The sequence below is a fragment of the Micropterus salmoides genome, unplaced genomic scaffold, assembly GCF_014851395.1.
Source record: "Micropterus salmoides isolate LMB-PRFRI ecotype aquatic unplaced genomic scaffold, ASM1485139v1 Ms_hic_scaffold_9, whole genome shotgun sequence".
Lineage (NCBI taxonomy): Eukaryota > Metazoa > Chordata > Actinopteri > Centrarchiformes > Centrarchidae > Micropterus > Micropterus salmoides.
Window position 1 is genome coordinate 30998484 of NW_024044681.1, and position 22440 is coordinate 31020923.

At 41.7% G+C, this 22440-nt stretch overlaps 2 protein-coding genes across 7 annotated transcripts in view; one reads left to right on the plus strand and one right to left on the minus strand.

The window, feature by feature from the left end:
• Window positions 1–13350, minus strand: part of LOC119895365 (RIMS-binding protein 2) — a 70871-nt gene extending 57521 nt beyond the window's left edge. For 2 of the 6 annotated variants that reach the window (XM_038708445.1, XM_038708441.1), the window contains exon 1: window positions 740–13350. In XM_038708445.1, coding sequence (XP_038564373.1) covers window positions 740–1636 — 897 coding nt within the window. In that variant the 5' untranslated portion in view covers window positions 1637–13350. The remainder of the gene's footprint in view (window positions 1–739) is intronic. The other 4 variants (XM_038708448.1, XM_038708447.1, XM_038708442.1 and 1 more) reach the window with 3 other exon arrangements.
• A 27-nt stretch (window positions 13351–13377) lies between these two features.
• LOC119895366 (scavenger receptor cysteine-rich domain-containing group B protein) lies at window positions 13378–22440 on the plus strand. Its single transcript, XM_038708449.1, has 8 exons — window positions 13378–15213; window positions 15330–15398; window positions 17178–17492; window positions 17981–18049; window positions 18319–18405; window positions 18583–18897; window positions 21325–21405; window positions 21510–22440. The coding sequence occupies exons 1-8, from the start codon at window positions 14886–14888 to the stop codon at window positions 21824–21826; spliced, it is 1581 nt and encodes a 526-aa protein (XP_038564377.1). The 5' UTR covers window positions 13378–14885; the 3' UTR covers window positions 21827–22440.

The following is a 22440-nucleotide window of genomic DNA, read 5'->3' on the forward strand; positions in this document are numbered from 1 at the left end:
TCAAAATATAAATTTCTTCAACTAGTTCTTTGCCAATCCCTTCTCTACAAAGCTTAGACGAGCACAGAGCTGTCGTCTGTGTGATCCCTGTGTGGGTCTTGTTGTGTCACTCTTTTAGTCCTAAGTAGCCAGTTTATGTCAAATTTGTCCACATCAGCTATTAGAAAATGCGTTCTGATATCTCACTATTTATTTTATATATCTTGAGGATTGTGCAAGCCTCTGATGCTAGATACATTTTGCAGTCATTCTGTCTGAAAGTAAAATTATGAATTCGTCCTGTTTGGGAGTAATGATTTCTTTTAAATCAAGGTCAAGTCAGAAAATTTGGGTGGGACCACTGCCAACACGTTCCTGTTTCGGCTCTATCTACCTACGATTTATCATGTGAATGCAATGTATGCCAATCTAGCCTACTTCCTCTTTTCACAAGTCAAAACACAGGTTTTGATGTGATCTGCCATATTAGTCTTACTTAAAATTATGATCTTATTAAAATGCAAAGGATTGGTTTAAAAAAAACAAAAACAAAAAGATATCCACAAATCCCTAAGGGCTTCATAGTTTGTATGGTTATGAAGGAAGACCACCAAAGAAAAATATTCCAAGACTGCTACCAACATACTGTATGTAAATGCATACTGATGCAGTGTATGAGTTAAGAGGAAATGCTAGCAGTATTGTGCTTGATTACAATTTTGGAACCATGTGTGGAATTTGCAAATATGAAATAGCTTACCTCCATGTTTCTGTCCATGCATTTGGAGGGCGATGACATGCCTGACCCAGAGGACTCTGCGCAGTAGGGGGGCTGGTTGTCCCAGCCTGCATGGGGAGTGTTGTGAGGGTGACAAATTTTCAGAGAGCTGCCCCGACAGGTGTCCACGACTGCAGCAGTGGTGCAGGGGTCAGCTACAGTGAGGGCCCTCCCTAAAGGCTGCTTTCGTCGATCTTGTTTGGTTTTCTTGTTTGGTGAGTGGGAGGCACTCTGGGATCTCTGTAGCAAGGCCCTGGAGTTTGTTAGGAGAGGCTTTGTCTGCCAGGAGTTACTGCTGTCTTCTTGATCTGGCTTTTTAAAAATGTAGCTGCGGGGTTCTGCTCTCTGCCTCCCCTGCACCAGTCTTCCATAGGCCTCTAGCAGGTGGCAGAGGAAGATGGCCTTTTCTAGCTCCAATTCCTCCCTGTGATGCAATTTATAGACTGCCTGCTCACCATTTATATTTTCATTCAGCGTCAGCAGCAACTGCTCCAGCTTTGTGTAAGTTTCTCCAAAACAGAAAGCCTCTCTCCCTGTGGACTCAACCTCAGCGCATCGTCCACTGTCTTTAATGTTCACCTCATTAGCCAGCAGACGGCAATGTCTGTTATAGAGCCTGTCTTTTTGGCACCCTCGCCTGGCCGTCAGCTCCCTCACGGCCCTCTGCAGTTCCCTCTCTGCTTCTTCCCGCAGGTGCCTAAGCTCCACAGAGAGGTGTCGACTGGCCCGCTGTGTACGGTGCTTCTCTGCTTCCAAATCAGCATGCAGCCTTTTTAGCTCTCGTCCATAGTGTGTCTGGCCCTGGCATGGTTTTGTGGATGACAGTGCCGGAGGGTTATCCCTGTCTTTCCTCATGACGCCACATTCACAGCACAACATGCAAGGAACGGTGAGACGTATTCATCTCTAAAGGAGGGCCATGCATCAGAAATGAGAGGAAGTGCAGGTGGGTGATGGGAGGTTATCGGACATGCAGCATGCAATTATCACACCGGGTCACTGGAAAGATGAGGGGGATGTGAGAGTATTGGAGAAATGGTTAGTTATTTTCAAACGTTTTAGATGAATGTAGTAACAAGAAATGCAATGTTTCCAGCAAGGTGAAAGCACAGACGATGATTAGACTATTGGTTTTCTCTGGTAAAGAGAGGATTCAGAAAAAAGAAGGCAGCCCTCTGGAGAGCTTCAGGAAAACAAGCACAATGAATACACCAATGAAAACTTGTGCTTTTTGTTAAAAATGGAGAAAGAATTTGCCTCTGGAAACTCTCTCTATGCAGCTTGTGATGTTAAAACCTACCAAGCAAATCATGACATTAATATTAATTAATTACACATATCCGTATCATGCAGATGTATGGTAGAACGAACAACCTTTGAGCACTGGAGAGCATAAAAGCAAACAGGCAAATCTAAATTTACTCAGCACGAGATACGATTAATGGAGCTTATGCTTAGGAGCAGTCAGCTGAGGATGCAACAAGTGAACTGGTGAACTTCCATTGAAAAGCGCAAACAGTAATGCACCGTTAGCTATCATTACTGTGGCCAATTTCACCCATCGCTAGCCCAACTTAGCGGTGCCCGTGTGGGCGCAGGGATAAGGTTCATATTACAGAGGAAGGGACTTCGGTCAACGGCTAATTAACTAGCTTCATTTAGCAAACTATTATATGGTCATGTAGCTGATGTATGTAACGCTATTTAGCGGCGTGAATAACAGTCTGTAGTATACTGGAAAGAGCAAGTCCTGACCACTAAATTAGCTACTACGTCTTGTTAGCCAGTATTAGCTAACCGTTAAGTTTTCTAGCCACAACTTGTTGTATCAAACTCACCTCTCAGCGGACGCAATTCTTATATTTAACATTTCATCAATGGAGTCATTATCTTTCAACCAAAGTGCTTTTATCGGCATTAAAATGAGCTGTCTAGCAACATTGAGACTGATACCGTTCAGCTGTTAAAGGTCCATAGAGCCACACAAGAAGGGGTTTGTTTATCTGTCAGGCAGCAGTGTCACATACACATTGTGTGTCCAGCGTAATTCTGCTGGCCCGTCCGGGAACACTGCTGCATTCAAGTGCGCTTCGTCCACGTCTCATCATTGAGCTCAGATGAAATGACAATCATTAGGAATACCAAAACAAATTTTCCGTGTGAATGTTGAAAGTCAAGCGCGATAGATTTGCATTGTCCTCCAACAACACAACGGGGAGAGTCATTTTTATTGACAGTGCAATGTTTGCATCAAAGTTTCAGTACTAATTTATCTCTCAGGAGTTATTGTTTACATCTCTACCATTCCTACTAATTGCATTTTCCTCTTCTCCTAAACTTCCTAGTTAATAAATACCCTGCCTTTTTGGGGTGCCGGTGCATTTAAGTGTTTATGTGCGTTTTTACACTAATTGCAGTATTTCTGTCAATCCCTGAAGGCAACATAATCATTGCGTTAAACCGAGTCCAACTAACTTGTGTGAGACGGGTGACCACTAGTGGCGGCAGGCTGCTAGTACAGAGTGAAGAGGGAGCATCGTATTGGATCATATTTTGATTTATCATAAACAGGCGTAATTATTATTATTATTATTAACTATATTTTAATGCAAAGCATTCTCCTAATGCTCCTTACTAAACCACTAACTAATGGTCAAGTTGGCAGATAACCTGACAACCTGCATTATATTCTTTTTTTGTCATGATAATTATATGTATGCAAGAGTTTTGAGGGTTAATATACCTTAATATTTATGTGCTGTGGATAAGAATCCCATTTTATGAAACCAGTGTTATTTTGTCCTCTGGGAGAAATAATTAGACAAATAATTATACACTGGTATCTTCTGGGAGAAAACACAGTTTAATGAATAAGCTACAATATGCTCCCTTGAAATCAAATGTTATGAATTATAAGATTTCACAGAAACAGTAGGTCACATTTTTCACCAAAAGACATTTAACATGTCACTGTAGGAAAAGCTCAAATGATAAAATGAATGATGGTATTCCATTTCCTTCCATGCTTCACTTTCAGGTGCAGGTATTATGCACCCTGGCTCTTTGTCACACTATCATGGGTTACTGGAATAGAACTTAGAATAGAACAAAGCCATCATTAATGTTGTCACCTGTGCTTTTCCTAATATAACAAGCCAAAATGGCTGCTGTAAAAGGGCCTACTCTAGAATCCAATAGTACCATAAATTGCAATATTAACATAAAACCTTCTCTTAGCGTTTATCATCTTTTAATTGTATTTTCTCCGTGTAATGTCAGGTGTCTGCACAGTGTTTAATGAAAGAGGAACACCGGTGATGTGTGTGTGCATGTGTTTTAAAGCACTGGCAAAATGTCCCTTGTGTCACAGTTTTGGATAACTTGCAAACAGGAAGGAGGGAAGCAGCAGACACAGAACACAGCAGGCTGGGCTGAAAATACATTTACTAAATCAAAGTTCAAAGTCAAGCGTGCAGAGACTAGTGGCAGGCACAGGGGATGTTAAAAAAAAAACACTGTTTGTAGTAAGACAGGAAACGGGATTAAAGAATGGCTGGACATTATGACAGTAAAGCTATGCAGTTAACTAGACAGAGGAAACATTCTCAATGTCTGAATACACCAAGGAAAGATAATTAGGAAGTGCAGAACAAGTGGCTAATGAGGAGGCAGGGAAGGACAAACAGGGGCTTGGGAGGGAGGGAAAGTCTGTAGGTGGTGGTAAAGGGAAACAGATCTCACCATAGATCCTTGTTTTTTCAATAGGTCTGATTTCGCAACACTTTATGTTACCTGATCTGATTGTGAGGACTATCCACCATCTTACATTTCCTTTCACCAGGAATTGAATCCTTTATGTTTTTATGCTTGCATCGTGGTCACAGTAATATTTTAGTCAGTCTGGTCGAGTTGTCAGTTGCATTTCACAATATGCATTTCATCTAATATGTGATTGCTATCGTTATCCTAGTTATATATCTCACTTTTCTCTGCACGTGAGGAGGTAATCAACAGGAATGCGCTGTTTAATATGATCCCTTGGTCGTTGCTTGAAAATGCTTCCTGAGATTTCCTTATTTGGCAACGACAATGATATTGAAATGTATAAATCCTCAACGGTATGTACATACCTTTTCAATATCATGTTGCCAAAATCCATCAAAGAGGCCAAACATGCCATGCCTGGCCACTGGGTGGCATTTGTATAAGTAGAGAGAGAATATAAGTATGTTTGCAGTGTAATTTATCAGTAGTGCAAGTGCATTAGGGGAGAGCATCTCTAACGGTTTGTGCTCATTGTGAGGGTGAAAGTGACAGAGATGGACAGAAAGAGAGAAATTCAGTACATCACTCTGCGTTATCAGGGTGTCCTTGGACCGCTCCCTCTCTCATTTCCATCTCTGTATGCTCACGTGTGGCAGACTGTTGGGAAGAGGCAGGAACAGAGAGAGAGGGAGAGCACATGCACTGCAAAAATATTCCAGTGCCTGTGGCTGTATCTCCTTAAACATTTAACGCAGTTTGCTTCTAAGAGTTAAAAGACCTCCCTGCAAATACAGTAGATATCCTGTTTCTGTGTTTGGGCTGCTTTTGACCCCACTGTAAATCTGCCTCGACTGTGATCTGCACGTGATGAGACCAGGCACATGCTGTGATCATGTTTCTGTACCTATACCTAAATTTTCACATGTAATATATTCTGGCACATACTGTGGGATTCCTGTATTTTTGGAACAACTCAGTGGGACACCATCTGTGATGCGAGGTACATCTTTCTGTATATTTTATAATGTGATAGAATTGTGATAATGCGAAAAGCATCAGCAAAATATATATTTGCCTTTTTGAATCATATGTGATACTCTGCCGACTTCTTTTGTTGTCGTCTGTAGTTTCATATTTTATAATCTGATCTTTTGCAAGAATAAAGTGTCTTTTGTGGCTTATTCTGTAATTTGTATTAAAACAATATTTCAAGTAAAACCTTTGTGTGTGTTTCAAGTGTTTTCACTACACGAGCCAAATGACCGGAGGCAGGTGTGGTTTTGTCCTAGTGTCTTTTATTTCCAAGACATCTGAGTCCCGGAATCAAACAATTATTTTGCCGGCACTGGCGCAATACCCTGGAGACGATGTAACATACCGGCAGCAATTTGTCACTGAAATCTTAAAAACGAACACCAAGATCAAAGTCACCAGACCAAGTCTATTTATTGAGCCCACATGTTATGCATCATACTCACTGCTGTGATTAATTTTTGTGAAGGAATTTAGGAATTACATGGCAATAAAGGACTTAAATCTCAAAGTCTTGACGTCTGGATGATATTTGTGTCACAGTTTTCCCACCTGCAATATCCAATACCTGTCGTCATGACCCACTTGAAATAATAGTCCAAGACAAAGGTAACAGGATGTCACGTGGCACTATTTGTGTCAAGCTCAAATTCAAGACCCTCATGACTACAGAACGAATTCATTTACCTAACCTATAGCTTTGTGAGACTTTGACACCATGACAAAACCAAAGGTGATCTATGAACTTGCTACCCCTTATAGTGTGCTCCACTGGAGTTATGTAAAATAGACTCCAAGAACATATACCATAGCCGACCCCACCAAATTATCACACACTAAGAGAAACATCACAATTTCCAACTGAAAATAGCCCGTTTGGCTCACATTGCGTGTGTCTCTTCTTGGAAATTTGGAAAGGTCTTCATTGAGCCTTTCCTTCCTTCCTGCCTTTTGTTTGCGGAAGCTTTGTTTCTCTCTTTTCATCTAAGCCCCATAATGGTAATAGACCAGCACAAACATCTGAGCTCATTGGACTGATTTCCAATCAATATATCACATTCAAGCAGGTTAGTGTGGTTCAGGTTGATGAACTGGAGTGCGCGGGAATCTAGTTTTTGAGTTTACTCTCACTGTGTGTACAGCTTACATAAGCTGGTCCCACAAAATTCAGACTCCAACATTAACAATACAACATTGAGGAAATGAGTGAGGAAATAACATAGTTATCTATCAAAGAGATTCCTCACTGCAGTGCCCCTAAGCACTTAGAAGAAGAGGGAGGCTTTTTAACTCACAGTCAGGCTTGTATTGTAGGTGACCACTGCTGATCATCTCTCCATCACTGTATGTCTTAGCACAGCTGGGAATCCTTGTAATATGTGTGTGGAAGAGTCCAGTAACACTTAAGCCTAACCCTCCAACACACTGGGAGAGGGATGACACCTGTAGATCCCTCATCAACTGTGACTGTGTGCCGCATATATAGTTTTTAAATACTAGGTGACAGCAAAGAAGAAATACTAAGCCACAATGAAAATAATATTAAGGAATAGTTTTTTGAAATGTCGCAATCATTACCGTGGTTACTGTGGATCTGATAGACCAGCAGTGTTCCAATGCTGTGATACAGTCAGGAGATAAATCAACTATCTTGTTCTTTCCTCGATTTATTAGCACCTTGGGGAGAAATTATAATTCTTGTATATTTCAATAAGGATCAAACAGCTGGTTTTTCTTCCTTCATAGTAAACAGATAATGAGTGTGCTACAGAATCTACAAATGTATTACTTTTACTACTGTTATATTTATAATGTGGTTATGTCTTGAAATTACACATCTGTAAAGTATATTTGACAGTTGTTCCCAGGTTACAGAATTAATTGTAAGAATGCAGCAGACATTTTCATCATCATATGACTTTTATGTAGGAGAGGTCACTCTTAATTACAAACCAAACCTGACTATGTAGTTCCCCTCAGCTCTATGATGTACAAAATGTTTTAGCATTTTTCAGCTCATTGTTTTGGTGTCATAGCCCGCAACTTTACCTTTTGATTCATTAAAAAATCGCTGATGAACCCACTGTACACTACCTGCTCAGCATCAATCACAGAAAGACAAAGTTAGCAATAGTGAATATAGTGAAGCTTTTAGCAACCAAAGAACCAGATTTTTCCCTCAGAAATTGGTGGAGACCAAAAACAGAGCTAAAACGTGAATTAATATTGGACTCACACTCATCAGGTGGTCACAAACACGACTCCGAATGAATGACAGTGTTGCTCTGTATCCCTGGGTGTGTAAAAAGGCCAGCTGTTTGCTAATAATTGTGCTATAAAGATTTTATAAGGTGCAAATATGTTAGGGTTGTGTTCACAGCTTGTTTCTGCTGCCCCCAAGTGGTCAATAAATTAGCTAATGAAGTAAAAACTCAGGTAAGTAACTAAGTAAATAAAAAATAATTAGCTGAAACTAATAACTCAACGAGTAACTATTGTAAGTAATAGTTGGAATATTTACAGTAACCGTTCTAAGTTTGCTCTGGAAACACACTGATTCAAAACACACACACACACACACACACACACACACACACACACACACACACATTCATACTGTTGTTTACTGTGGAGTAATTCGCAGCCAGACCAAAGATGGCAAGACAAGGCTATATAGTAAATCTGTAATTTGGGCTGTGTGATGCAGTGTCTCAATCCTATCCTGGGGGTTCAGAAATGTAACTTAGTGTAACAGAATCCCTGTATTTTGGGTTAACTACTGTTTCATGTGAAGCCGCAGGAAGGAGGCCTGAATTGGCCCTTGAAAAGCCTGTTAATGGCCGTGGACAGCTTGCACGTTTCTCCACGGCTCAAGAGGGATTAGTGTTTGGAAGCAATTGCAATTAGTCTGCTGCACAATTCAGAGAGGCCCCAGGCTTTTCTTTGTAAGAGGACGATTGAAAGAACTATAGAATACAGTATGTTTGAAATATTACACATTCAGACACATAAAGCTTCTTTCTATCTGAAAGGAGAAACTTTTTGGAAAACAAATACACTAGATGGAGTGCAGGAATTTATGGAATAAGGTTTGTGGAGTACTATTTATTTCAGATGATGCGCATGCTGAGGGTGAGATCATGTTGGTGAAGATTATTTTAAGAAAGTGTATCGTTCATTCATCTGATGAAAGGTGGTGTCGGAACTTTAAAGGAGAGCTCACATTGAGCATAATTTTATGTCCGCTTCAAAGTTGCATTATTAAGCACTCAGCCAAGATCTTCATCTTCATTTTCCCTTGTCTTTTCATTCCACTGCGGTGGATCATTTGTCAGTCATCAGTTTTCTGTGGGAGTTAACGAGGACTGGAGGATTTCTTCAAAACTCTCTAGGAACTTCTGTGTACGACGTTCTGATTTATAACTTTCATTGCATCATAATCGCACAGTGTTTTGCTCTAGAGTACTTCTGTGTGGGTTCTATGCACACACACACATTCACACACACACACATTCACAGACACAGGACCTGAGCCACAGCCTTGTCTCCCCCTGCGAGTGTGTGCAGAGATGAGCAGGACCGCACCTTCTCTGAGCGCTACCTGAAACTGGAGATGCAGTGGTAGCAGTGAAGGGTTAGCTTTCATTGTCTTTGTCTTTTTTTTTCTTTTTCTTTTTGCCCCTCCTGCTTGTCTTAAGCATAGACCAGTGCAGGGTGTTGGAATATTAACATACAATGCTATGGTATTTATTGTTTTACGTAATCTCTGCCGCTGAAGCCAGGTACTTATAGTCAGGCAGGGTTAAGGAGATGAAACACCTTAAACAAGTAGCGCTGGATACTCTGAGTGTCCTACTTACATTTCTACAAGTTTCTGTGTTTTCTTTGTGACTTGTGGAATTAAACTGCCTGCTATTTGCACTGAGGACATTTTTTGTGCTTTGTTTCTGGGGGAGAAAACCTATTTTATTTTTATTTAGTTTTTTATTGTGGGTGAAGATAAATACTTAACAGGTATGTATTTTTTATGTACTACCATGTTGCTTTTGATTTATTTATTTGCTTCATTTGATTATTATGATACTTGAAGTGTCAATGGATGGTTATGTCTTTAAATCTAGTTTTTCTCCATCATTTAAGTTGTTTTTGCTATGACATTATAATGCGAAGGGATAGAGGTTAACGAAGATGTTAAGACTGTACACTGTTGTAAGGCAGATCCTTATTATACAATGATCATACAATGTCAAACACGTTCAGATTCTGCGATTTATTACTATTAAATTCTAAATTCTAATATTGGGGAAAGCCATTTCCTTGTGTTCAACAAGATGTCTGTCTTTTGTCATTTTTTTGTGACATTCCACAAAAAACTCAATAGCCTTTGCAGAAAAAAAAAACTATGCTGACAAATGCACTGATTCTCTGTTTAGCTGGCATGAAAATCTCCCAGTTAAAGAGACTGACAGCATTATTCTTTGGTTTATCTCAGACATTAAGGGGTATTTTTGTGGGGCCGAGATCTTTCAGCTATTTCTCAGCACAGGGAAGTGAGAAGGGAGGGGAAGCAGAGCCGACACAAAAGGCAACATTATTCCCCAGCGGATCTGCGCTACATCCTACCATGAATGGAGTATTGAAAAACATAACATTGGGGACTAGATTATTTTTCATCCCTCACAACTGAGCCATTTGTCCCAGAGTTTCGAGGGGTTTGTTGGTACAGTCTGCAAATGAGACAGACGTGGTTCTGGAGCGCTGTGTTGGTGTTAAAATCCCCACCTCCCAATTGGATGCACAATGATCTCTCTGTGGGTCTCTGGCCTTCTGCACTGCACCTTTTGAGACAACGCAATAGTCCAGCAAAAAAGGACTGGACCTGGATGAAGACTGCACTGTCCAGAGTTGTTTTCTTGTCACTAATGACCCCACAAAAGCTTGTGTGTTAAATATACCTCCACAAGCTGAAGATAACTGTATGTATACTGTACAGTGGCTCAAGATTTTAACATCCCCCCTTCTCCTTCCTGCCTCCTGTTCTCCAACGAGATGAGAGGCGCCCCTGCAGTGTCATCAGGTGCCTAAGCGTTTTGGAGGGTTCTAGTGACAGATTGCAGGAAGCAGTGTTTATGCCTGACGATGGGGACCACAGAAAGCAGAAATGTCTTTTTGTGCCCCCTGGGCTCGGAATGTCCACTATCTCGAGGGGCCAATATCAAATTCTCCCCTCATCATCCCCTAATACACATTCCTGTGTAAGGTCAGGGGGAATTCTGCATCAGTGAAGAGACAAACAACCCAAGCCACATGCTGTGGTCTCCTAATGACACCATGCTTCTAATAAACACAAGTCAATTAATTTCTGGGATACTTAAAGAATATGTGACATTTGGAATTCCAACTTCCCCATGGTGATCTTATGATATACTGTATTGCTTTTTCTTTCGGCATTTCAGTAACCTAATTCCCTTTCGGTTTTAGCTAAATGTCATTCATCCTAGTTTTCACATGAGAAGAATACAGGGTATTTAATGTCTGACCACAGTACTATCTAACTCCAATGATTGAGTGATTGTCAGCGAATCCCAATATTCTCTGTCTGTAGGAAAATCCCCTTGATTATCAAAAACCATGCCACAGGTGCCCACCTCTTTCTGTAACACAAGCCTCCCCCAGCTGTTGATGGTGCTGCGAAGCTTGGAAATTAGACTTCCTCAGTGTAACCATCAGTGTAACAGACCTCACCCTGGTTCTCTTGTTCCGGCCTCTGCTACCAGCTGCCAGGTCCGTGCACGGCCATTTTGTGCTTACAAAACAGCACAGTAAGTAACTTGATTCTGAGTTCCCGGTGTTTTCTTGGCAACAGCAGAATTTTTCGGTGGCACATGTCTATGTCTGGGGAACTGGGGTGACTTTATAATCTGTTCCAGGTTTGCTCTGAGAAGTGTTTTTATGACATACAAACCTCCTTACAGGCCTCTTATGTCCACAGGGAGTCATGTGCATCACATGATCTCCAAAAAACAAGTTCTTTTTGAGTGGCACATTTCCCAAGCCTGACTTCGGACTACCATCAATACCTACTACAGCACAATACCAACAGCTGCAGGCGCCATCAGAGAAAACAATCCAATACTATAATTAGGCTACTCTGAACCAGGACAGAAAATAGTGATTGCGTTTGTAGTAGCAGAAAAGTGTCTACAACGCTCTAATCTGCTACATTTAGAGGTGCGCTCACATGTAGCTCAGGACTTCGGGCAGCTGGATGAGAGAGACTGACAGTGTGTGTGAATGTGTATGTTGCAGGCGGATGGTCAGTCAGGCAGCCATGCGAGGCCAGCGCGTGGCGGAGAGCGAGTGTAGGTGCTGGAACCCGGCCGTCTGGCTCCTGGTGTCCCTGCTGGGTTCCCTAGTCTTAGTTGCCGTCAGTGTGCTGCTACGATTTGGTGAGTATGTGGGTGGGGGCCGGGGATGCCATGTAGGATTTGACCAAAAACTACAGAGGGCTATTAGGAAGTTCACCTTCTGCATGAGATCAGGACAACAAGTGTTTTTTTTTATGTATTTTTCTATATTTGGGTCATTTTTGAGAAATATGACAGTAAATTAGTAAAGGGGTAGTAGATAAAATAATAACTGCATTTTGGTTTTCATTTGCACTTATGAAGTAATAACATGTAAGTAAGTTTTTTAAATAGCTAAAGGACACTTCCTCAGTGATATTTGTTGTGCATTCTTTGGTTAAAGGGAAATATATTAAATGGAATAATAATAGACATTAAAGTCTAGTGCACTTGTTTCAAGTTCTCAATGGCAAGTGTCCACTAGAACAGCTTCTGTATAGTGTATAATTTCAGTAAGGGGTAATTTTTCCTACTCTAGCTAAGAACCGGAGGTTGGTGGTATGAAATGCTTAAGCATTGAGGCTTTAAGAACACAGTGTACCTGCATATGAACTCCCTGTAGATGACAGCTTTTGTGTACACTGTCTGCCCTGTGTTTACCAGTGATAACTGGCTAAAAGCCCTGCAGTTATTTTGAAGGAAGCCAGGATCAATTCCACTCACTGACTGCACATTATGGATCAACAGATAGGCCCTAGTACAGAGCAATTGATTCAAATGTGCTTATGTGCAGCTTGTTGGTTTTGTCTTGTGATAGAGCCAACAGATATCCAAGTGTTTGCCTTACTAACATTATTTTTGTATCAAAATTTCAGGAGACATAAAAATAAACAGACGGGCTGTATCCAGTAAGTAATATTTAAGTTAATCCCATTTAACCTTTCTTCTCCTCCTTAGAATAAGAACTTTGTCTCCCCGGACTATAAACTTGAAACTAATTTGGTGTGTTTGTTAGAAAAATCCCTCTGGAAGATATTAGTCTTCAGGCGTTATGTCATCTAGCCTATAATCGGCTGGAAACGTTTTTCACTGTGACAATATGTGTTGCATCAAAACACTTGCATATCACTCACAGATGACAGCTCAGATCTACATGGAGCCTCTTTGTTTTGCATAAAGAATATCTATTGACGAGCACAGGTGTCATTTACACATTTTGAAATGGCTGATTTTGTTCCCACCACTTTTTTAAAGCATCACTTGTTGAAAAAAAACTTTCTGAAATATATCTTGCATTTAAATAACAAATAAAAAATGCCTTCAGAAAGGTATATTTGTTCAATATTACATGAGAAACTATGATCTACAGGAGAAATAAATCTGAAAGCAACACAGAATGCTTGAGAGCTGCACATAATTATATTCTATTATATTCATATGAGGATATCTTTAAAACACTGTTTAAGGATATAAGGATATTTTTGTCTCATTCTAACCTAATATCGCAGATGGTGATGTCTTGCCAGCTAGGTATCTCTTCACACCCTAATATCAGCCCCTATGTCCCCACCACTTTTCCTTGTTGACAAGCATTAAATAAAAGTGCTATGATCGAGAGAACAAATTGATGAAGATTTTGTAACCCCTCAGTCACAGATTTTGAGTTTATTATACTTGTCCCTCACTTTCAAACACCAAGAGTCGACAGCCACACTGGCGGCTCTGTGAGGCTGTACTTAGGCACAGCAGTGCATTGAGCTAAATGCTAATGCCGACGTGCTACAATGTTCACAATAATAAAGCTAACATGATGATGTTTAGCAGGTACATTATTTAACCTGGTCACTATCATAGTTCAGTGTGTTAACATGCTAACATTATTATTAGCACACAACACAAAGTATATCTGAGGCTGGTGTGAATGTCATTAGCTTTTCAGGTATTTGGTCATAAACCAAAGTTTTGGGCAAATTGAAATTTAAAGCGATGGTGCCGATAGAGTAAGTGGTGGGGATAACCAAATTCACCTTGCAACACCAAAATTCATGGCAATCTGTCGAATACTTGTCGAGACACTCTATGTTATGTCAACCTCATGGTGGGGCTGGGTGAAAAGTCAGGCAATCACTAAATTTAGTAGGATTCATCCTCTGAGGACCATGCATGTCCAAACCTTTCTGACAATTCATCCAATAATTGTTGACTTTCCTTTCCTTTCCATACTGCTAGCATGGCTGAAAACCAAATAGAAGGAACAGGCTAACTAACATATTTTGTTGTGGCTGGTGCAGTACATGGTCTGAACAGGCTCCTGTTGTGGTTTCAGTCTGTGTCTAGTGTTACAGGAAAATAGATATAGTAGATATAGAGTACAGTAACTATGGAAGGCAAAGAGCCTCCTTTCAACAAATAATTTGACCATGCTCTCTCTCTCGTTCCCATATCCCCTCCTCTCTCCCGTTTTAGCCAATGGCGTGCAAAGCCTGGTAAAGACGCAGTACCAAGGTAAGCATGAGCTATACAGCTACCTTACCTTCACTCCCACACCTGCCCAGACACCACTGTCAGTGTCTGGCTGTGTGTCAGGGAAAGAGAGTACAGAAGGTAGATCAGAGCCTGGGGCTTTTTAAACAATGTCACTTTCCCAGCTCTCAGTTTCCCTAATCCCCACTTATTTGGTATGTAACCTCCCACACTCCTGCATCCAACTCATTCGCTTCCAAGGAGTCATGTGGCTTATTGTGTTCAGACGGATTTTTTCTTGCTATTAACTGTCATTACAATACAGCTATGCTGGTCTGTCTTCTTATCTTCTCTTTTTTTTCCAAATAGAAACATGTTGTTAAAATGTCCCTCAGACAGTAGAGCTTTTTTGGGCCTCAGATTTTTCAGTGAGGTGACACAATCATAACCAAACAACCTGAACATCCTCATCTCAATCATGACATAATGGATGATATGATTAAACACTGACAGCAAACCTGATGATGCCTGCTTATCTTTCCAAAGTACAACTGGTGAATGGACGTAACAGGTGTGAGGGTAGAGTGGAGGTGCGCTACAATGAATCATGGGGCACAGTGTGTGACGACGACTGGGACATGGTGGATGCCAACGTGGTGTGTCGGCAGCTGGGCTGCGGAGTGGCTGTGGCAGTGGGCAGCAGCTCTCAGTTTGGACAAGGCACGGGGCTGATCCTGCTGGATAATGTGGACTGCAGAGGAAGTGAAACAGACCTCAGCCAGTGCCGTAGTCTGGGCTGGGGAATCCACAATTGTTATCACTATGAGGATGTGGGTGTCACCTGCAGAGGTAAAGCCTTTATATAACTTTGAGTTGGCTGAGGTAGTGGTAAATCATCTCTTCATGTATAAATCTGGAAAGAAAAGAGGACAAAGTGACCTGCTTTCTTTTCATTTTGCTGCTAGAACTAGCAATGGTGGGGGCAAGAGGTTTTGAGGATCGCACCACACCGCCCCAGGAGAACTCCGGTTTACGTAAGTGCTCCTTGCTTTTATCTAAATGAGAATGGTCTTCTGCCAACCTGAAATGTCAGAGGGATGATTTTTTCAAAAAGTATGAAGCATATGGCCAAAATCCAGAAGATAATTTTGAGATAATTATCTAGGGATTTAATACTTATGTAAACAGGATGTGAATAACTACAACCATTTCATATCTGATTTCATAGTTCTTGTATGTGAAATGTGTCGTTTGCACAGTAGTGATAAACCCACGGGGAAATGTAATCTGAAACTGCAGTCCCCCTTAAGTCTGTGGAGCTTTATAGCATCTGTTAGCTCATTGTTTTGGGTCTACTGGCTGCAACTTTACATGTTCTAGTTCACTCTCACCGCTCTCAATCTGTCATTTTTGTGCAGCAGGCAACTGTTTTCAGTGATAAAGCTCTAAAAACCCTCTGTACACCACACAGCAGACAAACACAGTTAGAAACTAGCTGTCGAGCATTCAGCGGTTAAAGAGCCACATATTTCCCTTATGAGTTAGTGGAGACCAAAACAGAACTAAAAATAAAGCAAAAATTGGACTTTCATCATTCTTCATGTGGCCAGAAACATGCTACACAACGAATGCTGGGCCGGATGTGTGAATGGGCAGTTTGCTGACACGATAGCCATGTCAACTTTAAAGGTGACGTGTCAGTGCCTTTTTCATAGGGTGTTTCCACTGCCACCAAGTGGCCAAACAAATCTGTTATCGGAGGTCTGAGCGTTAGACCTTGCATCAAATATGCACTTTGATAAACACAAACCACACCTGTCTGGGCAATCTGGGAGGTTAATGAAATAAGCCGTCTACCTCCAAAAATGGAATCATGCCATCAGGCTGATTCGCATAATGGCTTAAGGGCAGAGGCCACATTGTCCCTCTGCAATAAGCAGATCAAACCGCTGTTACAGTGAATATCTGATTCCAATACAAATATTTTAAATGCTGATTGGACTTTCTTGTCTGTAGAGGATACTTAGAAAATATGTTTCGTATTCAGGGGAATTAAACTTCCGGCCAGCTTTTCTCTCTGTTTGATTAGACCTTTTTTTATGCTCTAGGATCAAAATCAAACAAACACACACCCACTTCTAGAAGACAGGTGGCATGCCAGATGTTACTATAAAACAAAATGCAAGGGCAGGTTTCATTAAAAAATGAATGATGGCTTAGTTTGTCCTACTGTGTGTCCTATATATATCTTCAGGTAAACTGTACAATACATCTCAAAGGCTTCTTGAATTCCAGGCTATCCTTATTGTTTGCTAGGTTTGCCTTTGTCATTGTCGCCGTCTTGTTTTTTCCCTTATTCCCCAAAAGGACCATGAAAGACTAGAACAGAAGTGAGACGTCTAACTAATTTTCCAGTGGCCTTAAAACCCACAGGGTGGGTCTCTGATGCAGTGAAAAGCATTTTTAACTTATAGACAAGCCCTATTGTCTCTTTTAAAGGTGTGTTTTTTTTCTGTGCTGAGGCATAAGATGACAACATCTGCGCCTAGTGCAATATCAGATATTCACCATAACTCGGTATGGAGGCTATTGTATAAACCCACTGTACCCTCTTCTCCTTTCTCAGTATCAATTTCACTCAGTCTTTTCCTCTGTCACACACATCCTATTAGTTACAGTTTCCTCTGATACCTCAAAATCAGTACACATTAAATTTGACATTAATGTAGAAATCTACAGAATAACAATATGTTTTAGCGGAAGATGTATTTAACACCAGTCCCTGAAAATCCCTTCCCTCCCTCTTGGCTTAGGAGATGGCACCATCCGTCTGGCAAATGGACAGAATACCTGCCAAGGCCGGGTAGAGATCTACTACCAGGGAAACTGGGGCACAGTGTGTGATGATGACTGGGTCCTCAGCAATGCCCAGGTGGTGTGCCAGCAGATGGGCTGCGGTACTGCCGTCTATGCACACACCAACTCCTACTTTGGCTATGGGACTGGCCTGATTCTCCTGGACAATGTCAACTGCTACGGCACTGAACAGGACCTGACTAAATGCAAAAGCCTGGGATGGGGCAAACACAACTGTGGACATCATGAGGATGCTGGGGTCACCTGCACTGGTACGCTGCTTTCAGTAATGGAATATCCATTAACACAAGTCATACAGATGTAAACCAAGAATGATGAATAATGATGTTATTATTCAAACCAATAACTAAACTACAAGAGTTGAGTCTACAGCAATGCTAGCAGCAATGTGAATGTGTACATTTATTCTGTCTATATTCATTCCTACTGGTGATAATAATGTTGGTAGTTATTAGTAGTTGTGGTATTAGTAATGGTTGTACTACAGTTAATAAGAAATACTAGTGGTGGAAAATTTACTTGACCATATTTAGAGAATAAGCCAGTTTGTAATACTGAGGTATAGAACATATAAGTGATTTATTGATTTTCAGGGGGATATATAAGAAGAACTAGAAGAGTTTACAATGGCAGTAGTATTGATATCCATGCTAGTAACAAGCAGTTGTATTATTAGTAGAAATAGTATTAGTAGAAATACTGTACAGCTTTCATTCATTTCCATTTCTATCCATATTAGGGTCCACTACTGTACCCCCTCTGGCAACAATAAACCAGAGAGGACTCTGGGTAACATATAACACAGAAGGTATACAAACATAGCACACACCAGTTATGACTCCTTTGTATTAACATGTCCAATTGGGGTTGCTGGATTCTTTCCACAGTAAAAATAAGATGTGCACTTTTGCCAAATAATCAACAGGGGGAGCCATTTCTCCCCCTTGTCTTTAAATGAGTTGCACCACAGCACAACAAAACATGCAACATACCAAGCTCATTATACTGTAAAAAAACAGGTAGACTTGTGTATTAAGCCATCAAGTAATTTTGGAATGTTTTTTATCTTTCCTCCAGCAACAAATAAAGTCCCAGTCACCAAGGCACCAAGTACAACAACTGTTACAACAACAACAACAACAACAACAACTGCCCAGACAAAAAGTAACACTATTATACTGCTTCCTGCTTTGTAAACACAAACTCAGTATGTTTTAATATTGGACTGACCAGGGAATATCATTGCCTTCTATGATATTAATATCCATATATAAAGATTTTGTAGAAAAGACACTTCTACTAAAATTGCAATGCTGTACATGTTTATTTATTCTTGTGCAGGCACATCAGGCATTCGTGTGATGAATGGTAACAGTAGCTGCCAGGGTCGTGTAGAGGTCCTCTACAGAAATGTTTGGGGGACGGTGTGTGATGATGACTGGGACATGACTAACGCCAACGTGGTGTGTAGGCAGCTTGGATGTGGCCCAGCTATTGCAGCCAAGGCCCAGGCCTACTTCGGCTACGGTGTGGGTCCGATCCTGCTAGACAATGTGGAATGTAGCGGCTTTGAAACAGAGCTGTCTCAGTGCTTCCACCTGGGCTGGGGTCAGCACAACTGTGGCCATCACGAAGATGCTGGAGTTATCTGTGCACGTAAGACCTGACCAGATTTCGCTAACATCATTTGGAGCTTAAGCAGGCTCCATTAGTCATACACGCACATATACAATATGTATAAATACGGACTGTCTGTATCACAAACATCTATCTAAAGTCATCAATTACACTAAAAGCTCATACTTCCTTTTCATCCAGTCATCTGTGCTTGTCCTGCTGAGCTGTCCTGTTGCAATGCACAACTGTAGTACTCTGAGGAGGAGACAGCACACAGAACATAAAAAATACAGTGGATGAGTCAAGGCACATCAGCGTCACTGCATGCCTACAGGCCAACTTTCCCTTCTTTGAGGCTAAATTAAAAGCACATACAGACTCCCCTTTACTTAGATACCACATCATTAATTTCTGGTTATTTGGAAACTACCATTATACATTTGTTGCATCCATTTTTAATCAGTTGTCTCCAGTAATTCTTCCTTCAGCAAGTAGTTAGAATTGGCAAAGGAGACATAATCTATATCACAGTTTTGGGGTTTTGTTGTGTATTTCCTGTTTTATTCTACTTGAATCCTTCCTCATGTGTCTTTGTTAACTTCACTTCCTGCCTGTATCAAGGGGGTAAGCCAGAGATCGGACAGTGAAGCCGACCAAAACCTGCATGGAGGGATCCATGTATGCCCAAAAATGACGTCAAAACCCCGTGACACCCCCGTCGCATGTGAGAGATGTAACCGTATTGCTTAGATTATAAACTCTCGGCAATCTAAATAAATATATTTGTTGATCAGTGACGCTGCGTTGGTATTTGACAGGTGAGCCTTGTAGGTGGGCTGATTAATCAGTGACGATCCGAGTCAGACAAATCAGCGGGTGGGCGACCACTGGCCTGCTAGAGACCAGCCTGTACACTGGCCTGCTAGCAGATCGAGTCAATTTCCTACCTGATCCTGCCCTGGAGTTACCTTCTGGCAGGCCCATTAGTGTGACTTTCACCGTTGCTGTGCCTCTCCACTGCCCAGCTGTTCATCCTTGCTGCTGCCCAGTGTTCCAGAGACTTTGTTGTGCAGCGCTTCAAAGACTCAGTTGCTTAGTACCATTGAAGTAACACCAGTCCTGCCCGGCTCAGCCAACACCTGCTCCAGGTTCCCCTACAGCAACTTGGCTGACACCTGCTCCTTGTTCCTCATTAGCGGCTTGACCGAGATCAGCTCCTGGTCCCCTGTTGGTGGCCCATCTGACATCACCTCCTGGTCTTCAGTTTGCTGCCCAGCTGACTCCTGCCCCTGTCCCTGCTGAGCTGCAGCAACTCCCCGCTCCTGCTGAGCTGCAGCAGTCACCAGCACCACAACCTCTGGTTTCCCCTGAATTGTGGCAACTCCCCGCTCCTGCTGAGCTGCAGCAGTCACCAGCACCACAACCTCTGGTTTTTCCTGAATTGTGGAAACTCCCCGCTCCTGCTGAGCTGCAGTAGCAACCTCCGGTTCCTTCTGAGTTGCAGCAACTGTCTCTTGCTCACAGTGTTGCTGTGTCGCTGGACCACATTCCTGCTTCTCTGTTGCTGGTCCCCAGCTCAGATCTCCAGCCACAGGTCTCTGGCTCTGCACTTCTCCGCCGGTCCTCCGGAGGGTTGCCGCCTTCACTGCTGTCCTCCTGGGTGTCCTCCAGAGCTGCTGGGCCCTTCGGTCCTGCCTCCTGGTCGTCCTCCAGACCTGCTCCGCCGATCTGTTCTGCCCCCAGGCCATCCACTTGTGGTCTCCTGATCTGCTTCAGTCCTGCCTCTTGGACCGCTCACCTGGGGTCTCCAGCTCCACATTCATCCTGTCCCCGTGCCATACACCTGAGGTCTCCTGACCCGCAACCCATCCAGCCCTCTGGCCATCAGTCTGAGAGCACCAGCTCTAATCCTCAGATCCTGAGACATTTGCCCCTTAAGCACTAGCCATCTCTCTGGTATTTGTTTCCCAATGTTTTTGGGATAATGTGTGTTTCTCCTGGTCCTTGCCTGTTTACTGGACTTTGGATTTGTTTGCCTGTCTTGGACTGCTTACCTAGTATAATATTTGCCTACCTCACCACTCTGTAAGCTTTTGCCCCTGTTGTGTCTTTAATTAAAATCTTTGAACTGTACCTGCTCTATGTGCTATTGGGTCCTATTCACTGTTATCCGGCTACCCTGCTAGCAGCTTATTGTGATAATCTGTCCATGACAGTGAGGGTTGTAAGCATCAAAATCAGTACCAAATCATATTTTGCAAACATTATTGTTGAAATTTCAAAACAATGTTCCCACAAAGCGTCTCTGTATTGTGACCTTAAAGGAGCCAGGCAAGAGGCCTACTGTATTGATAACTAGAGTGATTACAAGAGAGCCTTACTGTTGCTTATTATATTATATTTTCAGTTATGCCTAGGATCCAGAAACATCAATCTGTTTTTTCTGCTTTCCTCTGCTTCCCTTAGCTTTTGAATTCTACATTGCAAATGGACGTGACTTTAGAGTACCAGAAAGCACACTTACCACTACCACACAACCCTCTGAAGGTAGGTTAAATATATCTTCAGCCAGCAAAAAATCAACCTATTTCCCCGAGACTGAGTCTCAAAAACAAGTGAGACACTGAATTTATGACTCTTTGTTTTTGTAGGAATGGTGAGGCTGGTGGGTGGCCAGCACCGATGTGAGGGTCGAGTAGAGATGTACTTAAATTCTGGATGGGGAACAGTGTGCGATGATGCTTGGGATCTCCCTGACGCTCAGGTTGTGTGTCGCCAAATGAGTTGTGGACAGGCCACGGCGGCTTGGGGACAAGCTTTCTTCGGGCCTGGCACAGGAACAATCCTGCTGGACAATCTTAAGTGCAGTGGTGCAGAGGTCTCCCTGCAGGGGTGCTCCCATATAGCCTGGAATGTGCACAATTGTGACCACTCTGAAGATGCTGGTGTCACCTGCTCACTGTCGTGATTTCAGCAGAACCACACTCCCAACTCCACCATGGGTAGGAAGTGGGTGTACCAACCTGGGACTTGTATACATTATGTATATAACAGCTTTCACATTGCTGAAGGAATACTCCTCCACCAACAACATACAAAATAACTAATATGACAGTATACGATTACATACTATAAACTATCTATGCCTATTAAGCACTTTATAAATAAATATATGATATAAAATACAGTGTAGACAGTTTTTTTTATTTGAGAAACAAGAAAAAACAAAGCTTTTAACTGTCAATGACTTTTTTTCTGCCCCCAAAATGTTAAAATATTTACTGTACATGTGATTCTTTGACGAGTAAGTAAGGTATATTGGAGGAAGTCCATCAATTATTGTGTGGATAAAATGAGAAGTTTTTGTAGACTTCAGCTCCAAAATTCGCAAATATGTATGATATAACAAACAAATTTCATATATTACAAACCACAAGAATGCAAGAAAACAGAAACTTCCATAGATAATTGTGTTATATGTTGTGAATATACAGTAGCCTATCTCTCCATCTACAGATAAATAATGGGTTACTTGTGTTCTGTAAACTACCATATAAATAAATGTAACTAATGATCATTTAC

Excerpts from the sequence above, each read along its gene's own strand:
- LOC119895366 (XM_038708449.1), top strand. The coding sequence starts at position 14,886 with ATGATGCCTGCTTATCTTTCCAAAGTACAACTGGTGAATGGACGTAAC. Across the intron at positions 17,493-17,980 it reads TGCTGGGGTCACCTGCACTG|GGTCCACTACTGTACCCCCT; the intron begins GTACGCTGCTTT and ends TATCCATATTAG. Across the intron at positions 21,406-21,509 it reads TACCACACAACCCTCTGAAG|GAATGGTGAGGCTGGTGGGT; the intron begins GTAGGTTAAATA and ends TTGTTTTTGTAG.